Source organism: Leguminivora glycinivorella, chromosome 10 (genome assembly GCF_023078275.1).
Source record: "Leguminivora glycinivorella isolate SPB_JAAS2020 chromosome 10, LegGlyc_1.1, whole genome shotgun sequence".
NCBI classification, from domain to species: domain Eukaryota; kingdom Metazoa; phylum Arthropoda; class Insecta; order Lepidoptera; family Tortricidae; genus Leguminivora; species Leguminivora glycinivorella.
In genome coordinates this window covers 22,705,764-22,727,911 of record NC_062980.1, presented here as the reverse complement: position 1 = coordinate 22,727,911, position 22,148 = coordinate 22,705,764, and the positions used below count along the sequence as shown (strand labels likewise).

Sequence of the window (22,148 nt, the reverse complement as noted above, 5' to 3'; positions counted from 1 at the left end):
AAAAATGTATTTTAGAACAAAAATACAAAATAAAATGGGAAAATTTAAAAACGAGTTTTTTTTTTATACATATTATTGCACATTTTATGAAAACTGTAATGGTTTTTTTTTTATAAAAATTATTATTTAATAGCTACATTTATCTAGTTTTAGAAAATGTATAATTTGCTTTAGAAATATATTATAGGACGAGTGATAAAAAATAATTTACATCGCCGGGTAGGGTGATTGGAATGCTCATTTTAATAAGTTTTGTCAATGATTTCAGGTATAATCACTATTTTTAATACACGAAAGCCGTAATCATTGTAGTTTATGGCTATTTTAGTGATTAATGTACTTAAAATAATAAAAAATACAAAAATAAAAAAAAATATGAAAATGTGATAACTTTTTTATAACATTATCCTATTTTGTTCTTTCTATACAATATAATAATATATCTAAAAGCAATAATATCAATGAAAAGCCATATTTATGTAGTTTATAAAAATATATAGTTTGTTATATAAATATATTACGAAACGCGAGATAAAAAATAATGAAAGTGACGTGGCAGGGCGATCGTGATGTACGGTAAGGGTCAGCTTGTATGATTCGATGAGGTGAGGTAAAGGCACTCAAAGCTCTCAAAAAGTGTAGTTATTTAGAGTACTTCAAATTAAACAACATACTCCTATATAGTCTGAATTTAACTATTGATATCACATGAAATGATCGATTGATATGATAGGTCAGATATATACATCTGATCCTAATACATCTTGTGAAATAGTAGATATCTATATGATTTGCATAATTTATGGATAATTCTTACTTGACATATTTATTATTCCAGATCTGCGTCCTGTACTTTGGTTAACGAGTGCCGAAAATAGTTATTACCCAAAAAAGACCGCCAAATTAACAGCATTTCACCGACAAAAGCTGCCTTACACCAATTTTGTAAGGGTTATAGGTATATCAAGGTGTCCATGTATGGGGTCAACAGTTGACCTTTAGTTACTAAACACAATTCAAAATTTGCCATTATTTGCCACTTGTGGCTGGACGAAAGTCTGTAACAATTGGGATTTGGGAGCCTACTTGCCCGCAACGTTGCCTGTTGCTGCAGAAACATGCCTCGAAATTGTCGGATGCAGGTGTAAAAAACAGTGCCGCGTAAGGTGCAACCGTAAAAAAAGACTTTTAAATTAAATGTTCGTAGCTGATGTGCTTATGCAGTGGGTGTTGTGATATATACATAATTAAATTCAGACTATTCATGTTGTTTTATTTGAATAACTCAAAATAGCTACACTTTTTGAGAGCCTTGAGTACTAGCCCCGATACACATGTTTTCGTATAGTCAGACCATTTTTTGAGGTTCTCCTGTGTACAAAAGCAATGTCTTAGTTCAAAAATCATTAATGTTTAATGCTAATACGAATCTAGTTTATTTTTTATGGCACTATTGCGCAATAACTAACTATCATTGATACTGAGGAAGAATATGACGATTTTTATTTTATCTTTTATGGATGGGTAAAACCGATTTAAGGGGGCCCAAAGGAAGTAACTAAGTTCTGCTAGTAAACTAAAAAATCTTCAAGCCTATGCATGCAGAACTGCTTTAGGAGAGGAGAACGTGATTAAGACAATTTTTCTTTTACATTATAAGTCACATGCAATTTTATTTTACAATCAAAATAAACTATATTATAGGACTTTTACAATTTTCTGTACTGGGTCGTGATATACCTACATGTGTAAACGTTATTAGAATAAGTATATTTCTTTATTACTAGACGAACTCCACTGCACAGCGGGTAGTCCCTTTACCTCACCTCATCGAATAATGCAAGCTGACCCGTACATTAAAATTTTCATTTTCATTATTTTTTATCTCACGTTTCGTAATATATTTATATAACAAACTATATATTTTTATAAACTGCATAAATGTGGCTTTTTATTGATATTTATTGCTTTTAGATATATATTGTGTAGAAAGAACAAAATAGGATAATGTTAAAAAAAATTATCACATTTTTAATATTTTTTAAATTTTTGTACTTTTTTTAATTTTAAGTACATTAATTACTAAAATAGCCATAAACTACAATGATTACTGCTTTCGTGTGTTAGAAATAGTGATTATACCTGAAACCATTGACAAAACTTATTGAAATGAGCATTCAAATCACCCTATCGGGCGATGTAAATTATTTTTTATCACTCGTCCTATAATATATTTCTAAAACAAATTTTACATTTTCTAAAACTAGATAAATGTAGCTATTAAATAGTATTTTTTATTTTAAAATAACTATTACGGTTTTTATAAAACGTGCAGTAATATGTATAAAAAAAAAATCTCGTTTTAAGATTTTCCCATTTTTTTTGTATTTTTGTTCTGAAGTACATTTGTTTTGTTCCAAAAATGAATTCCTCGTCCTTCATTTATCCGAAAATGATATATCGCATGCCCTATTTTGTATAGTTTTAGAGAAATATGGTTTCAAAGGAAGCGCGGAGGCGCCAGCCTTCCCCCCCTCCTCCCTCCTAAATTAAGGGGGGCTCTCGATGCCTCCCGATCTTTATCTACTCAGGGCCACCCAAGGAACAACCTGTGCCAAGTCTCAGTGCTTAATCATAAAATGCAGGGTGTTGTGCAATAGCGTCCCAGCTAATTGGTGAAGGACATCAAATACTATATATGATATTACTTAGAATTGGTGTGGTGAAAAATTAAAAACACTTATGATAAGCTTCTATTCGCTATCTGTTATGGTGGCGACACATGAGGCAAACGCTGCGATGATAGTGCCCGCATGGTCGCCGCTTATAATGTTACTTTACGTCACGAGTTTTTTTTAAGCGAAATCCGCGTGTGGAATGGCTAATAATGCTTAGTTAAATAGATATCATGAATAAAATAAATACCATAGGACATTTTTACACAGATCTACTATTGATTAAGGCCCCGAAAAGATTCAATAAGGCTTGTGATATTGGAACTTAAACAAAAATTTATAAATACTATATATTTATACCTAGAAAGTACCCAAGACTTGAATAAATTAGTATAACATTTTATCTGAGTATTAAATCGTTTTAATCCGTAGGCAACCCTATCGCCGGGCGTCGCGCACGTGCGGTTCGTTTCTTTGTTAGAATTTTGTAGGCATTTAAAAAGGCGGCATGTCGTGAACATCAAAGCAGTGGGCCTTCTGTACTTGTACTATTATATATTCTGTGGCTCCCCGCTGAAAGTGCCGCCCACCCCCACCTGCCCACCACCACCACCGCCTGTCAAAACCGCGAACAGTCGACCTGTCATATGTCACTCATACTAGCATAGTACGCGTTCACCTACACGAGCTTAGACTGTGTGCTAGGAACGCGCCTCTTTCATATATTTGATGCCTCTTTCATATAGGTTTAATCACTAAAAGTATAATAAAATTTTCATCGCATTCTATTTTCCTTTCTGAACCAGTTAAATTATAACCTAACGACAAAAGTAAAATTTAAAAAAAAAAACCCCGACCGCGACATAGTGGACCGATTTTCATGATGGCTTAGAGCACTCCCGACTGATTCAGCTTTCAAACAAAAAAAACTAAATCTAAATCGGTTCATCCGTTCGGGAGCTACGATGCCACAGACAGACACACACAAACAGACATACAGACAGATAGACACATCAAACTTATAACACCCCGTCGTTTTTGCGAGAGTGTTCTTAGTTATGTTTCATTAAAATCGGTCCACTGTCAGGACTTTTTTCAAAATTGTAATTTTGTGGTTAGGTTAGATTATTTATGTTGGCAGGCGGGAACATTCATTGCATGCAAAAATACGCTAGTTCGGTAGTTAATACTGATAAGTTGATAACAGGTTAGCACTGATTGACTAGCACGAGTAGCACGTTATCTGTTCGCGGATAAGCCAAGTCATTTTCTAGATTTCGATTTTTTAACATTAGTAAAATCAAAATAAAACATAGGTATAACTTAAAGATAATAATTACAGACATTGTATATATATGCGGAACCCTACAAGAGTAATAATTAAATCAATCATCAGTAAACACTAGAGTTTGGCGGCCGTGTTTATATTAGCGGCCATTATTAGAGGGTCCGAAAGCAAGCCGGTGATTAGACCGTCTCATAATGTGTGTGATTGATGCGCGCACTGCTATTATATTATACCACCTATTAAAGAACGGAAGCTCATCGCCAACCTTTGCACCCGGTGACTAATCTTTATTTATACTTCTTTACAAGTAGATGTGGCAGTATAAATTTCATAACATTTACTTTACGTTTTGACCATAGATTAAATATAAATAGATCATACCATCCCATACATTAAAATGCGACCGCCTAAGAACGCGCATACACTACACCACACATAAATGGCGCCACAAAAAAAATGTCTTGTAGCTTTCGATTATACTTGTAGATGGCGTTGAGTGTCACTTTTGACATAGGTTTATGGCTCGAAAGTGACACTTAACGCCAATCTACAAGTACCTAATCGATGGCAACAAGGCATTTTTTTGTTGCGCCATCTATGTGTGGTGTAGTGTATGCGCGTTCTTAGGCTGTCGCATTTTAATGTATGGGATGGTATGATCTTCTTATATTCAATCTATGATATAACAAAAACAAATGAGATACCTATACACAATAAAGATTAATCTTCTAACATTTATTCTACCGAAAGCTACACGACACGCGGCCACGCGCTCATAAAAATAACGTAAAACATAATTATGATATTAAACTTGACCTTGAAAATCTCCAGCCTCATTTCAAGACGCCTGAGTACTCTGAGGTCAAATCTTACAATGATTTTATGGCTCATAAAAACATTTGTGAACGTTGCGCGCCCCTGAAATCTGTCGCGACTTATTATGAAGACATACATTTACCTGTATTTCATTTTCGGATTGAACCCGTGGTCTCCTCACTACGGATTTAGAAAACGTAGAAAAATTGCAAATTAGATATATCAAACTATTAGTAAGTAATAACGGTGATGAGTATATAATAGGACATCAGAAATGTAATTAGATAAGAGTTAAGAGTTACTTTTATTTAAAATTGAAATAAGAGTTTCATCCATAATATTTCGGCCCGTAATGCAACACTGACATTGCAAGTATTTCAACCATGATATTTATTATGTGCAAGTTGCGGAAACTTTCCAAAAAAACTTAAATTTCTTGAAAAATTCACGAAACTTTTACGAAAAATAAAGGGAATATAAATTTATGAAATGGAAAGTTTCCATCCATACAATTGTCCATAAAAAGTGTGGAAAGTTTCCGAAGTTTTCCTATGTGAAAAATGCAGAATTTTGGAAACTTTCCGTCGGCACATCCGTAACCATGATTAGTGATTACAGTACATTGCTGCTGAGAACATTTTCAAAACATGATTTCAACTTCTTCTTCTTCTCAGCATATTCGCGTCCACTGCTGAACATATGCCTCTTTCATGGATTTCCATTCCGTTCTATATGCGGCGGTTCTGTGCCAGGTCGGCCCTGCCGTCTTTTTGATGTCGTCCGACCATCTGGCTCGTGTTTTCCCGTCACCTCGGCTTCCCAGTCTAGGTCTCCACAGCAATACTAGCCGGCCCCATCGATCGTCATCCCTGCGACAAATATGACCGGCCCATTCCCACTTGATAACACTAATTCATTATATGTCTGGCTTAATTTATTGCCCGTATAATGCTCTAAGGCTTACACAAAGTAGACGTCAGCAATTCCCGTCAACTTTGTACAATGCCACGTCAGCAAATTTTAATTGATCCTATTTTGTTACCAACATTTAGTAATATAATTCGACTTTCGTAAGATATATACAGGATAATTGTTATAATTAAGAAAATATAGATACTAGAGAACCTTAATGACGAAATAAAACTTAATAAAATCTCAATTCATCAACAAAATCTTGGTAACAAAATAGGAATTAATAAAAACAAATTTAACTTTTCCCGTAATTTTTGTACAAAGTTGACGGGAATTGCTGACTAATGGATCCCACAGTCAAAATAGTTTTGTTTGGGGGACGATGGCGTATAGCGACATCTACCGACAGAAAAAATATTAATTCATTCACAGAGGATGGGTGTAGTGGAGAAGAACGTGTGTGTGTCTGTGTGCGTGTCCCTCACGGCGCTCAAGCTGTTCGGGTTCTGGGCGCCGGCGGGGCTCACGGGGACACAGAGGGCATTGTACAACTGCTACGGGTTTCTCTCCTTCATGTTTATATTAGGTAAGGTTTTATGTCTCAATTGCTGATGTATACGGGTATATAAAGGGTAACGTGTAATTGAATGTTTACGAGCAAATTATATGGCCAACAAGTATTTGCCTTTCACTCTTCTTCTTCTTCTTATTTAAGTACTACTCGTATATGTAGCTCTCGTCGGTGGAATATGCGCCATATTTTTGTCTTTAACAATTTAATTTTCACCACACCAACTGGTAAAGGCTTTTTTGATACTTCAATAATGAATGAAAAACTTAGGTACCAAACTCTGCGTAATTAGTAAATCAACTGCAAAGATTTTGCGTGCTAAATTAAAATTATAATACTAGTAGTACCTATTGTACGCACATTGCATCATAAGTAGCGTTGTTAGTACATCACCACATTCACAGAATACCGTGTATCGCAGGAACGTACCTGATCATCCAGGTGGTGGACATGTTCCTGATCTGGGGCGACGTGGCGCTGATGACGGGCACGGCCTTCGTGCTGTTCACGAACCTGGCGCACACGGCCAAGATCGCGGCGGTGGTGGCGCGCCAGGACACGCTGCGACACCTGGTGGACGATGCGGATGAGCTGCTGGCCGCTGAGACCGGCCCGGGCAAGGAGATCGTGGACAGGTGATTACCAGGTGGTGGGTGATAACCTGGCGCAGGCGGGCAAGATCGCGACGGTGGTGGCGCGCCAAGACACGCTGCGACACCTGGTGGACGATGCGGATGAGCTGCTGGCCGCTGAGAGTGGCCCAGCCAAGGAGATTGTAAAGAGGTGATTTCTAGATGGTGGCTTATTACACCGGGCACAGAGCCAGTTAGTACTACTGGGCCCTGTTCTAACACAGTGTGCCCTCTGGTAGCTACCGCTAAAAAGCTGCTGGCTGCTGAGACCGGTCCAGGCAAGGAGATCGTGGAGAGGTGATTACCTGGGGGGTGGCTGTAGCTTTGGGTGGTGGCTGTCCTTGCACACTGCGCCTCCTGGCGGCTGTCGCTAATAACCTGATAACGAGTGGACCGGCTGTGAATCCTGTTCCTACACACAGGTAGCCTTTAGCTCTCTAGAACTTTTCGGATGGCCTTCTGGCTATCTTAAGATGACTGTAGTGTCCAATAATGCAATTTTAATAATTGACTAAGTACCTACTTGACAATGTGTTGCAGTTGCAACCGAGAGACGTGGCAACAGCAGCTACTCTACTGCTGCCTGACGACGGTGACGGTGGCGGGCTGGGCCACCAGCGCGGAGAAGAACCAACTGCCACTGCGCGCTTGGTTAGTATCCACACTTACTACTAAATCTAAGTGAGGCTCATATTGGTCATGCATGGCTCATATTGGTCGTGCGGCGTGCATGTCAAAAAATTGAAGCTTATACAAGTGTCCTGAGTCGACGCTGCATTGGGTGGACGTAGGTTCGATCGCCTCGCTGCACGCCCCGACGAATCGAAGGCTCCGAGCGTCTACTCATGCTTTACACCTTGGCTTAAGTGATGCTCGGAGCTTACACTGAGAGTTAAACTATAGTGTATTGGTTTGACTTGTAGATACTATATCAGATAGTTAACTGAACTGCTGACATAAAGAACTAAATCATGTCGAGCCGAACTAGTGAGATATTTACATCTTCTTTTCATCAATCACCTACTTCTATTACATCTCTATCCTTTGCTTCTTCTTCTCAGCATATTCGCGTCCACTGCTGAACATATGCATCTTTCACGGATTTCCATTCTGTTCTATGTGCGGCGGTTCTGTGCCAGGTTGGCCCTGCCGTCTTTTTGATGTCGTCCGACCGTCTGACTCGTGGTTTCCTGTCACCTCGGCTTCCTAGTCTAGGTCTCCACGGCAATACTAGCAGGCCTCATCGACCGTCATCTCGGCGACAAAAATGCGTTCAAAAATCCTTTTAGCGATGTCGGTAACTTTCGTGCGTTGGCGAATATCCTCATTTCGAAGTGTCTCGCAATCAAATCGAATGTCTCTATTATATCTATTAGATATGTATTAATTCATCTTGCGGCAGGTACCCGTACGACACGTCGGTGTCCCCGGCGTACGAGCTGACGTACCTGCACCAGGTGGGCGCGCTGTTCGTGGCCGCGTACCTCAACGTGGGCAAAGACACGCTGGTGGCGTCGCTCATTGCGCAGGCGCGCTGCCGGCTGCGACTCGCCGCGCTCAACCTCGCTAGTCTTACCGACGGCCTCACGCCCAACGCTCAGGTTTACAACCAACTAGCCTGAAGGCACGCTCATATTGGACGTGGTGGGGCGTGAGGCGTGCATGTTCAACAATGAAGCTCATACTCGTAGAATTCCTGAGTACCGTTCCCGCTGCACGCCCCACCGAACTGAACGCTCCAAGCGTCCACTCAGACACACAGGCTGAACACACTTGGCACACATAACTATTTACACTTGGGCTGAATATTTAAATATACGGATGTACTCAAATTATTTTATCGCGATTGGAGACATGTTTCGAGTCATAATTGGAGGCTCGTCATCAGGCATGCATGCAAAAAAAAAGTTGGAATCTTATCTGGTGGACAGGCAATTTCAAGTCGTAGTGAATTAAAAATCCTTGTCTTATAGCATAACGTCAGGCGGCCCGCAAGGATAGCACTTAGGTCCTATCCTTTTCAATATGTTTATAAATGACCTACTAAACATTATTCATTCGACAATTTATGGTTACAACCAGGGTACTCTGAGTGCGGAGCAAGAGGCTGCGGCGTGGTCTCGGCTGGCGGCGGCGTCGCGACGGCACCAGGCGGCGCTGGCGGCGGCGGCGGTGCTGCAGGCCTGCTTCTCCGCGCCGGTCTTCGCGCAGTTCGGGGTCTCCATGATCATCATCTGCGTCACCGCCTTCCAGCTCACCGCCGTACGTCACAGTCTGACCAGACCTATATATGAGAATGATGGTCGTTACAGCCAGGGTACTCTGAGTGAGGAGTCAGAATAGCAAGATGCAGAGGCGTGGTCGCGGCTGGCGACGGCGGCGCGGCGCTACAAGCCCATTTCTTGAAGCTACACGTTACAATTTACAAGTGGTTGTCAATGTCTAATATGACAAGTTGGAAAGAGACTTCCGCTTGTAACTTGTAACTTTTAGTTTTGAGAAATGGGCCCCAGGAGGCGCCGTTATATATATGTATCTTAATAAACATTAATATCAAAACATTCTGGTCATAATTAACGTTTACCGGAGAAACGACAAATTATTTTTATTTCGGTTTTTACAACCCCGCACCACACAGGCCTTTCCTTTTGGAATAATGTACATACAAATAATTATCATATTGAGTTATTGAGTTTAAGTCAATACAAATATAAGAAAACGTTGTGAATTGTTTGGTGAGAATTCCTAATATTCCTATACATCACAACAAATCGACGACATGGCAACGCGGCGCATTAGATCGTCTACAAACTTCGAAATACTTTGGTAAACGTCATCTTTATGTTAAGTAGGTTAGGTTTGTTTTATGGCATAAATATAGCGAACATCAGCCACACAAGAAAAGACCGGAGAAAGTGCCATCTCAACATGTGCTGGCGATTTCCAGCGCTGACCTTCCGATAAGGCCATCCGGTGAAACTAATAGTAGATACCTCACCATCCTCCTTGCGTTATCCCGGCATTTGCCACGACTCATGGGAGCCTGGGGTCCGCTTTGACAACTAATCCCAAGATTTGGCGTAGGCACTAATTTTACGAAAGCGACTGCCATCTGACCTTACAACCCGAAGGGTAACTAGGCCTTATTGGAATTAGTCCGGTCTCCTCACGATTTTTTTCTTCAACGAAAAGCGACTGGCAAATATCAAATGAGTTCGAATGAGTTCAGAAAATCTCATTGGTACGAGCCGGGTTCGAACCCGCGACCTCCGGATCGAACGTCGCACGCTCTTACTGCTAGGCCACCAGCCTTTCAAAAAAAACAAAAATAGTAGATACCTATGTGTACAATCATTCAGAGCAAGTTTTTTTTTCAGCAAACTGGAAACCTGGTCCGCCTGGCGTCAATGGGTACCTATCTACTGAACATGATGTTCCAAGTCTTCATCTACTGTTATCAAGGAAATCAGCTTTCAGAAGAGGTGATACATTAAATAGTAATTTGTCACTTTTACAAAACAAAGCCCCTCATTGAAATAAATTGAAGAAGCCGACCACTGCAAGATATTACGGCGATTGACAATATTGAGGCTATACTCAGAATACCTATCTCCTTACTAAGTCGCTGTGCTGCAACTATCATCTGGAAAGATGCTGTGGCCAATGATGATGATGAAGAAGTAAGTAAAAGACGCTGAATAAAGCACTGGTTCCACCAAAAGCAAGTAACCGATGACCTTTCGGCAATAGAAAACAAAAAAAATATAATCGCTCCCGTGTAAATATAACCTAAGCAGAATTTTTTTTAAACTGTGTAAACCGTTGATAGTGTAGACCGATGTTCATGAAACATGGCTAAGAACACTCCCGACTAAATCAGCTTTCAGACAAAAAAAACTAAATCTAAATCGGTTCATCCGTTCGGGAGCTACGATGACACAGACAGACACACACACAGACAGACAAACAAACAGACAGACAGACAGACAGATAGATAGATAGACAGACAGACAGATATACAGACAGGCAGACACGTCAAACTGATAACACCCCGTCGTTTTTGCGTCGGGGGTTAAAAAAGAGACACGATGGTAGCGAGCGAGCGAGTTATATTTCGTCGTAAATCGTTCTCTCTCTCTTTTCTTCACACGGCAGCGACTATCTTTTGTTCATTACTATCGCCGATATATTATCATCGTTTACTCGCGTTTGGTGTAACCAATGCCTAAGGTCATCGAAATAAATTCTCCCGGCGCAGTTAGGCAAACAGATACAAATAAAACTGTTTTTGGATAAAAGTATTGAAGAATTGAAGTAAAAGAGATTGTGTAGAGCATGGAGATCGCGACGGCGGCGTACTCGTGCGGCTGGACTGCGTGCAGCGCGCGGCTGCGGCGCGGGCTGCTCCTGGTGATGGTGCGCACGCGGCGCGCCGCGCGGCTCTCCGCCGGCGGGTTCGCCACGCTGTCGCTCGCGTCCTTCATGGCGGTGAGTACACTCGTGCGGCTGGACTGCGTGCGGCGCGCGGCTGTGGCGCGGACTGCTACTCGTTGTTCGCCATTCGCCACGCGCTGTCTCTCGCGTCCTTCATGGCTAGACAAATACATTAGTGGCTCTGGGAGCTGTAGACCTTCGCGACATGCTTAGTCAGTATTAAGCACCTTATACATAGTCTATCGGCGCATAAGACCTTTATGGCAATGTCCGCATTTTACAGAATTTCCAAAAACTAGATCGACATTAAAAAATAATAAAAATATATTCATAGAATCGGGTACAAAATGTCAAGAGAATCAGTTGAGAATTGCAGCATGGCAGCTTTACGATGCTCTGAAACCTATATACCTACTTGCTTTGCCATTGTTAGATGATTCGTCGTTGTGGGTAATATCGTTTGATTTGACCGCGATATTCTGCCGCGATAATCTGAATTGCGCCACTCTGTTGCAGATCGTGAAGACTTCCTATTCGCTGTTCACTGTCCTGCAGCAGGCCGACGAGCAGAAATAACTCGCAGAAAAAGCGAGCCACTTGTTGAAGTCCTTAGGGTCACTTGCACCACCGAAAATGGTGGGTTAACCTCGGGTTCGGATTTAATACGGAATTTGACAGTTGACAGCCCACTAACCTTTTAGCGGGTGGTGCAAGCGGCCCTCAGTATGTTTAGTTTGTCCAAATTACCTAAAAGATGCCGCTGTCCTAGAGGGAAACTGGGTAAGGGTCTCCTCAAACCTATCGACACAGAATCGACTTGCGCCGACAAAAATCGATCGCTCGCTAGTATATTCATTCATATTCATGCGTACGCATTAGAGTTGTGCCTCCTCGTTCACTGAAAAGATCGCTTCCAACTTCCAACTATGATGAGTATGATTTCCGTAGGTTAATTCTTAGCACAAGGGCCATTTTTTTCAAAGTTGTGCACCCCACTTTTTTTGTAACATGGGTATTTTTTACGCGATTCATACTCAGAAGTGCGAGGTCTTTCGATCCTGATGGGAGAAAAAATTTGTCCCAAGATTTCCATACATTTTTCAAACCTTCCATTCCGTTACCGCCATACAAAATGTTTGAAAAAATGGTAACGGAATTGGAAAAAAACTTCTCCTATTAGGATTGAAAGAGCTCGCGTTTCTGAGTGGAAACCACATAATAAAAAATTCTAAATCCAAAAAGTGGGGTGGACAACTTTGAAAAAAATGGCCCAGAATACACAGAGAGAGCGAGAGACAAACTGAGCATATGTCGTACAGTAACGCTCGCACGTACTAGCCGAGAGGTGATCGGTCCGAGTCAATTGGTTCTACTGTCCGCGCACGAGTTCCGTGCATTCGGGGGCTGAGGTAAAGGGAGGGTGTACCCCGCGCCCATGCGTCGCATCACACCCCACGCTCGCCCGAAAACGGTGTTGGGGACGAATTGAATGCAAATTTATCGAATCTTGTCGCTGTGTACTCTCCCAAACTTAGTTTATTTTTGAGGTAAAAACCACATATTTTTTACTTAAGTACCTAATTCTCTAGTCGTAAAGTTTATTGTTACGCACCATCTGCAATTCTGCACGTTTGTGTTATTGATGTTAGCGTCATATTATTATCGTTACGTGTTTATTACCTCTCTTTTTTGTTTTGTCTAATACCTTTTGTCGGGTCTTTATCGGCGTGAGAAAGCGATGCCATCTGCTTGCAGTATACAATTAAATAAAAAATATTTTTTTAAACACATACTAATCCGGTTACTGTCCGGTTATTATGATTAAATATATAACTATATTATAACTACACTAGTTTTATTTACTTCATTATATCAATTGTACGTACATATAGAATTAAAAGTGGATTATTAATTTTAATTTGATTAAAATAACTTAGTTCATAGTACCTAATCTGTCCTACGAAAATACGTTGCATATCATCGACAACTATATCGACAAATTCACAGCTCTCGGTCATGTCACCCAACATTCCTAACATTCCTTCCGCGTGCACGGAACTCGTGCGCGGACTGTAGTTCTATTGCGGCCGGATCACACGGATTGCTTTGCTGTCATTGTCACTCCTCGGAGTCTTCGACTCTTCGCTCCCATTCTGTTGCGCGTGTGTTGACATTTGGGAATAGTTCGGTTCTGTACTAGACAGTGGAGGGAATCGTGTCTTTTGTACTATTAGATTACATGTACTGCACAAGCCTTGTACGCATGCGTCCAGCTACGATGACGCGTAAGCGTCTTTTACTAGCCAGCGATTTTTGGTAGACTAGAACCGATTCTGCATCGATAGGTTTAAGGAAACCCTAATGGTAGTTTTTAGTACATAATTATTATTATGTAAGAAACTGTGTAAATTATTATGAGAATAAAATTAAATGTTTAGTATCGTTACAGTATAATAAAGAGTACTATCGTACAGTATGGCCACTCCCGCTCCCCGAAGTGCCGCCCACCCTTCGGTTACCTCACAGTTACCGCCTGTCAAAAACGTCTATTTTACTAATACAAGCATAGTACGCGTTCACCTACACGAGCTTAGACGGTGTGCTAGGAACGCGCCGTATCGTAGCAACTATCGGCGTGTTTCTTTCAATCACTACTAGTTAACTCCATAAATGATATTAATAAAGCTACGTAGATAGTGACTAATATTTTAATGATCCCTTTATCGGTCCTTGTGCAGCAATAAATGAGGAAATGAAGTGATTATTGTGAATTTGATAATCATGGATTACTTAGCACTATCAGCAGTATCGGATGCTATCAAGCGCGTGTTAGGTATTCGTAGTTAGTATGTACGATTAATATTAGAATTAGAGCCCTAACACATTATCCGTTTTTTCGTCCTTTTAATATTATATTGTTTAAAAATGACCCCAAAACAAAGTGTAGGTAATCTTAATATTACATACCACTAGATGTCTTTTATTATTTATTTATTTATTTAACCTTTATTGCACAACATAAAGTACAAATGGCGAACTTAATGCCTTAAGACATTCTCTACCAGTCAACCATTGGACCAAACAGAAACTTACAATTGGTGCGGAAAATAAAACAGAAATTTAAACAGATATAAGTCACTATCTAAATACTATATGCATCATCAATATACATACATAAATAAGTACAATCATATCCATACATAAACTAACTAAAAATATATAAAAAAATTAAATTGATGTTGCAATTGTATAACGTTAAATTTATGTTGCAATTGTTAAGTTGTTTTGTGTTAAATTGTAGATTTGTATATTCATATTCATTTCCAAATTCTAATTTTATGCTTGAATACTTCATAATCATGCATGTAAAACTTGCTTGTTAAAATCAACTTTTTTTTAATTTTAATTGTATTATTTTTCGGAGCAAAGAATTCTGTAATAGCTATAAGTGGAAACTGTTTTGGTTTATGAGTTAACTATGTTTGTTTACCTTAATGTATTATAAATAATCTGTGGGCCTAGTGAAAAAGGGTATAACTCAAATTGACTCGGTGAAAAAGGGCACAAGTCCCACCTCGGACTTGACGTTTTTCACCGAGTCAATTTGAGTTATACCCTTTTTCACTAGGCCCACAGTATTATGTGCTGTATGTTTCCTAAATAAATAAAAATAAAAATTAAATTAAATTAAAATACATACATATACATATATAGTACCCATTTAACAATTACTGTCTAACAACGTTGGTGTACCTGCGAGAAGTGTTTACGTAATTGACGTTTAAAGGAAAACTTGCTCTTTCTCAAATGGGCTACCCAACATCCGACACCGGACTTCAAATTTCCTAAATAATTACATCTCAGAGTAATCGAACCCACCACGATCAATTTATGTCTGTTTTATTGACAGTGCATCATTATACTTAATACTTATTCTGTGGTGTAGCCTAGCAGGCATATCGAGCAATATGAATATATTTGGATGGATGGTCCCTTATATTATTGTCACGGATTTTATATAGGTATGTAAAATGTGACACGCCCGTCGCTCGGTCACAATACAAAAAGATTACCTAACTTATTCTTTCTATCTAACTATGGTTCTACATTAGGATCATAGATCCGATGTCGGATCGGACATTGTGAAGACTCTGTAAGAGTTTAAGCCCCAATGGCTGAAACTGTGAGCACCACGTGCGCACGAGTGGCGCGCGTGGGCGGGGCGCCGCGTCAGCGTCACACCGCTACCGTGTGACTGATTACTTACCGTGTCGCACTTATTTATTACTGTAGGTACTTGAGGCTACGAGTATTTCGTGTATCAATTTGATATGCAATGCACCAAAGAAAAGGCGATCAAGTCCACTGGTGGCGGAGCTGGGAATCGAACTCGTCTTCAGCTTACGAGGCAGGCTTACCACCCCGATCGCCGTGGTATCCGTAGAAAAAACTCCGGTGTATGCTAAGGGCGAGCAATGTGTGCTTGCATCTCTTATACAAATCCTTAACAGGATTACAATATAGCTTCACTATTGTCTTGCAGAAACTTTTTCCCCATATATTTGATTTGTATAATAAATAGTTCTTGGCAGATGTCATGTTTGGCAGAAGCACCTTACGCAGAATATACTTTGGCATAAATTATTTCGCAGATTTTTAGAATACCGAATCATACTTTGGCATAATGTTGATGAGCATAATAGTCTTCTAGTCGAATAGTACTTTCGCAGATAATATTTAGGTGGCATAAAGTTGCAATTTGCTTTTTCATAGCGAGTCGAATGTTTTGTGGATGCAAGATACCTAACACTCCTCCTCGCTTCGCTCGTCGTCGTACCTGACGGGGCCTCTGGGGCTTCCTTTTCGATAGCGTGTCATAATTCTGCTCTTGTAATAGTATGCTATACGATTATTATGGTACATAAAATTATGTTAAATCAAAGACGACCAAATTAATGTTCTGTAAAACATTACTCTGTTAAATGTGTCGTATGCGTGGTAGTAATAATGGGAACTAAGTTTTCTGCAAAATTACAATTCGACCGAAAGTGTTTCTGCGAAACATGTTATGCGAAGTGTGTTTCTGACTAACATTATTCTGCTAGATGAGGGTAACCCTAAGCGAATGAAAATCCTTCACCTTAATGAAAATGTCGTGGTTTTTTAGATTAATGAAGATATGAACTTAATACACCCGGGGCCCATTTCTCGAAGCTACGAGTTACAATTTACAAGTGCTTGTCAATGTCTAATATGACAAGTTGAAAAGAGACTTCCGCTTGTAACTTGTAACTTTCCGTCTTAGGTAGTCTTCGGCTTCTTGAATTTTTTCATTCCTAAATTGAACTGTGGTGTGCTTTGCTGACATCGGTATTTTATCCTTCGAACAACAGTCTAGCTAGAACCAACGATCAAGTAACAGTGACTTCACTCGACTTATCTTGATGTGTGATGATCGAATGCTATATCTGTCATGCACCCTCATTGGGGTAATTTTGAATCACAGAAATTCTAGGGTAATTTCGAAAGGGGAATCTTGATATGATGGAAATAATGGTGATTTTTATGTGACATCCGAAACTAGACGACTTACGAAATTACCCCAATGCACCCTATGTAAATGTAACGTGTATTAGTCTTCGATTTGTCAGGCTGACTTTCAACATTATCGACACTATTTCGCAACGACGTAGATCACTCGTCTTTTTCTAATTGTATAAATGACATAACTTCCGTTTCGCTGCCACCAAGTGTTGGAACGATTTGCCACCGCCAACACACATTTTTAAAACTGTCCAGTTTTAAAATTCATCTTCTTAAATTAAAATTGGCTAAGCAAAAATGTAACACTTAGGCTACCGTGCAGATAGAATTATAAGATTTTTTTATTTTTATTTAATTTTACATTAACTTCGGATTTGTACATAGTCTCTTTATTCTACCTAGTCCATCTCCTGGACCTTCCTGAAAACCAGCATCACGGAGTGTGCCATGTGTGGATCATACTGGACTAGGAGCCCAAAGCCAGACCTTCCTCATTTTCTCAAGGATGAATATTTGGGATAATGTAGAGTTCTTATCGACGTTTAATGTCCTGCATATTACCTAGTTCGGCCCATCGGCCACTTTTTTGCTATAAGGTTTTCTTTTAAACACTAACCTTCCTTAAAAAAATGGCCGACGGGCCGAACTGGGTAATATCCAGACATTTAACGTTGACACAAACTCTACATTATCCCAAAGTTTCACCCTTGAGAAAATGAGGAAGGTCTGGCGGCTCTGGGCTCTTAGTCCATACCGTGTCCGTGACACCAAGCTGAGTAAGGACCATTTAGTGCAATTCATAATTCAAGGATTATTTATACAATACATATAAGTTGAATTTGCAGCTTGTTGAATCCTAAAATGTTGAATTTGCAGAAAGTTGACTTTGCGTGAGCGTCAGGACCCCTGGACCACTACAGATATTTGATATTTAGTACATACTGACAATTCTATTTTATTTACACAAAATATACATTTAAATAATAAAAATAAATTAAAACTAAACTAAACCTAACTTAACCTAGGGGGACTACATTGTATCTACAAATGTCTCCCAAGTCGCTGCCAGTACCACCTAGTGTGCCCATAAGGCTGGCCGCGTTTCCTCGCTGGATAGCGATGCCAATGCGCTGAGCGAGGAACGAGCCAGCCCTACGGTCACCAGTTGACTTGATCAGGAGATATTTCAGCCTTTGGAATAATTTTAAGGCCTCCGGCCCCCATGGACCTAAAGTTTCCACAGCGAAGGCTGCAAAAACGTAACCGTCGCCAAGACATGCGTATTTTCGACGTTTTGCAGCCTCCGCTGTAGCGGCAGCACTGCCTGCCTTCACTGACGTCGTGCCGAGGTGGGACGGCGCGAGGGTGTCTACGCAGGTTGCATCCCATATGAGAGGCCGTCCCTGTTCCCACGGCACGAGGGTCAACCCGTCGGGCCTCTTGCCGTCGTCGCGAGCCAAGCCGTTAGGTTCTAATGTAGCTGGCATGTTGACGCTGACTAAGGCCCGACGGATTATATCATTGAGGCAGGCATGTCGAGACAGGCGACCGGCACTTCTGGCGCATGAGAGGCCGTGGTGACCCAGACGATCAACCGTAGCTCCACAGACGCACAAGTGCGGTTCGACGAGCTTGGCCCCCAGTCTCAGACCGACTGCTAGGCGGAAACTGTTCGGGTCTAGTAGATTTCCAAAATTGGTTGAAGGGAATGCGTGTAACCAATGGCTGGACTCTCTCGCGGATATAGCTAGAAGGCGAGCCCTTTCTGAACTTGATGGGCTATTTTCTAGAAGGCCATCACGGACCATCCGGCAGATAGGTTCGTCCCAATCTTTTTGTATATTTGGGTTAGAAGGCAGATCTTGGCCGGGGCAGGCCGTTCTCCAGGCGTCCCTGGCCTGAGGCAAGCACGCAATCTCACAATCACCAAGTGAGGGTTGAAGGATATTACCTGTGAGAACAAGCGTGCTATATACCGAGGACAAGAACGCCGGAAGGGCAACGCTCCCGATCGGTCTAAGACCTAGACCGCCATATCTTATTGGAAGGGAAGCTATTAAAAACATCCTAGTATCAATTTTAATATTAATAATTTTTTCAATTTGTGTCCAAAGTATGTTATCCAGTTTTTCGCAAAAATTTGGAAATTTCCAGAAGGGGCTGCAGCGCATTGCATAGGTAAATTTAGGAACAAAGTGACAGTGTCTTAAAATAAATATAGCCATATGAGGATTAATATGAAGCAGGCGATCCGAAAAACTGTGAAAACAGTCGATGTTTTTGTCGATAAAGTCTGGAATAGCGTCATCAAAGACAGGTGCGCCTAAGAGGTAGAGAGAATTTTGATCTATGATTCGGATCCCAGGGCAACAGTTTTCGAACGTTTTTATAATTTCGTTTTTATTGACGTTGTTTGAGTCTATATAAAGTTCACACTTGTTAGGGTTGAGTTGTAACCCAATGGAATCGAATTGGGAGCTAACGGTGATGAAATCTTTTAAGACTGAAGTAGGTTCACCTCCCAATGTGCCGTCGTCTAAATACCAGATATTAAAAGCCGAGATGAGGTCTTTGATATGTGGTTGTATGGCGAGGCTGAAGATAGCCGGTCCCAGGGGATCGCGTTGTTGGCAGCCAGTGGATGACAGTATGGTGTGGTTCCTATATTTAAGGTGCGTGGGAGAACTGTAACACTGCCATATGTAAGGGTAGATATTTGGAGTATTTTTGGAAACTTCTGAAAGGATAGCTTGTCTATTTACTGAATTAAAAGCATTCTTTACGTCTAATTTTAGCAGAACAGAATCGGGAGAATGATTTAAAAAGGTGCGGCAAGCGTGGACTGCTGCTTCGCAGCCACCTTTGCTACCAAACCCTAATTGCGTGGGTTTTAATGTGGATTCGAGGGCTGGGCGAATATATCTGCAGCATACTTTGGAAGCTAGTCGCCTAAGTGTTGAGCCTATAGCGATAGGGCGTACGCTACCATCTTTTTTAGGGTACCGTAGTCAACTAGGAACCCTTATAGTTTCGCCATGTCTGTCTGTCCGTCCGTCCGTCCGTCCGTCCGTCCGTCCGCGGATAATCTCAGTAACCGTAAGCACTAGAAAGCTGAAATTTGGTACCAATACGTATTTCAATCACGCCAATAAAGTGCAAAAATAAAAAATGGAAAAAAATGTTTTATTAGGGTACCCCCCCTACATGTAAAGTGGGGGCTGATATTTTTTTTCATTTCAACTCCAACGTGTGATATATTGTTGGATAGGTATTTAAAAATGAATAAGGGTTTACTAAGACTGTTTTTTGATAATATTAATATTTTCGGAAATAATCGCTCCTAAAGGAAAAAAAAGTGCGTCCCCCCCCTCTAACTTTTGAACCATATGTTTAAAAAATATGAAAAAAATCACAAAAGTAGAACTTTATAAATACTTTCTAGGAAAATTGTTTTGAACTTGATAGGTTCAGTAGTTTTTGAGAAAAATACGAAAAACTACGGAACCCTACACTGAGCGTGGCCCGACACGCTCTTGGCCGGTTTTTTTATTAGAGCGCATAGGTTAGCACCATACAAAGTTTGGCAAACACTTTCATTCACTTTACCACTAAGCATTAAGTTTACTAACCGTGTTAGACTGGTTAGCAGTTCGCCAGTGTTGTTGTTGGCGAGCAGCTCCTTCAAGTGTTGGGGAGTAATCCCGTCCAAGCCACCAGCCGAGCCGCTGTTGAACGACATGACCGCGGCGTAGACGGCATCTTCGGAAGCCACAAGACCGGGCAATGCGGTGTCTGGGGGATCTGGGAAGTTACAGATTGATGGGGCAGGAGGATGTTTACTTTCGAGGGCTGATAAAGTGTCCTGTGAATCTGGGGCTGCCGAGTCATTTGAGAAAAGTATGCGGGCAGCACCACGGAGGTCCCCGTCATTTACTTTAGATTCGATCTTTTTATATAGATTATGTTGGGTGAAAGCTTGTAAGTTTGGAGTACAAGGTAGCGTCGAGGACTGGGAGCTGGAATTGTTTGTTTTTTTACAGTTTAACTTTATCTTTGCAGTTATCGATTTATTTTCTTCTTTACTGATATGTAAAATGTTATATGAAAAAGATAGCAGGTATTCCCAGCTCGGTAATGAATTATGATTAACGCAATCATCGATACCTTTGATTAGGTTATGTGTGACGGTATGTCGCGCGCCTCTTGGGATGTGTTTTATAACCGGTACAGAGTTTTTTAGTGTAATAGGTAGGATTTACATACTTCATACTAAAGGTGGTTTTCCACCGGCAGAGCGTGAATGGGCAGAGCGGAGAGGGAATGAAATCGCCCTGACCCTTTTCCACTAAAAATTGCCATTAATAGCCATCGCGGGCCTGCGCGAGCCTGCGCGTGCGTGCGCGTGCCTGCGCGTGCCTGCCGTAGATTGTAGGTTTCATACGATATTCTATGTCGAAAGCAATACGGTACATTTTTACAGTAACAAATATCTCAATTCAAGTCTCGCACATCTTCTTCAATCCGCGCCTCGCGATGTCTCGTCGCGCCCTGCCGGTAGAATACCACCTTCGAGTTAATTTATATACTAAGTAGGAAGCAATACGGTTAATTTTTACACTAACAAATATTTCAATTCACGTCCCGCACATCCACGTCAATCCACTCCTCTCCACGCTAAGCCACTTTTCATCTCGCCCTGCCGGTGGATAACTACCGTCAGAGTTAATTTATACTTTAAATCGGAAGCAATACAGTCCATTTTTACACGAATAAATATCTCAATTAAAGTCCCGCACATCCCAGTCAAACTTTACTGTTTCCACCAAAGATGCGCTGGGCGAGAATTGAAAATTTGCCATACAAATTTCAATTCCCTCCCCGCTCTGCCCATTCACGCCCTGCCGGTGGAAAACCACCTTAAGAATCGTCGTACCTCGATTTTTTAGCGCCACCTATTAAATACTATCATATCTACACTGATGATGCCTACAATTTTTTTTTTCAAAATGTGTATTGACGTGATATCATGATTTTTAAAATAAAGAAATATGTCATTGGTTCTCATACAAAAAAACAAAAAACAAAAACACGCAAAAATATTTGGGGAAAATTCATACTAATTAATATTATAAATGGGAAAGTGTGTGTGGCTGTTTGTTTGTCCGTCTTTCACGCCAAAACGTAGCGATGAATTGATTTTTTAAAGTGGAGATAGTTGAAGGGATGGAGACTGACATAGGTAGGCTACTTTTTGTCTCTTTCTGACCCCCCTCTTC

General features: G+C 40.7%; 1 protein-coding gene across 1 annotated transcript; it reads left to right on the top strand.

Moving 5' to 3' along the window:
• Positions 1 to 6,126: 6,126 nt before the first annotated feature.
• LOC125230276 (odorant receptor 46a-like) lies at positions 6,127 to 12,113 on the top strand. The gene is made up of 8 exons (XM_048135391.1): positions 6,127 to 6,277; positions 6,684 to 6,897; positions 7,435 to 7,545; positions 8,297 to 8,495; positions 8,977 to 9,165; positions 10,275 to 10,376; positions 11,227 to 11,382; positions 11,845 to 12,113. The coding sequence occupies exons 1-8, from the start codon at positions 6,127 to 6,129 to the stop codon at positions 11,902 to 11,904; spliced, it is 1,182 nt and encodes a 393-aa protein (XP_047991348.1). The 3' UTR covers positions 11,905 to 12,113.
• Positions 12,114 to 22,148: the final 10,035 nt, after the last annotated feature.

Bases quoted from the DNA above. Each gene is read 5' to 3' on its own strand.
- LOC125230276 (XM_048135391.1), top strand. From the start codon at position 6,127: ATGGGTGTAGTGGAGAAGAACGTGTGTGTGTCTGTGTGCGTGTCCCTC. The intron at 7,546-8,296 runs GTTAGTATCCAC...ATCTTGCGGCAG, and splicing joins CAACTGCCACTGCGCGCTTG to GTACCCGTACGACACGTCGG. The intron at 9,166-10,274 runs AGTCTGACCAGA...TTTTTTCAGCAA, and splicing joins AGCTCACCGCCGTACGTCAC to ACTGGAAACCTGGTCCGCCT.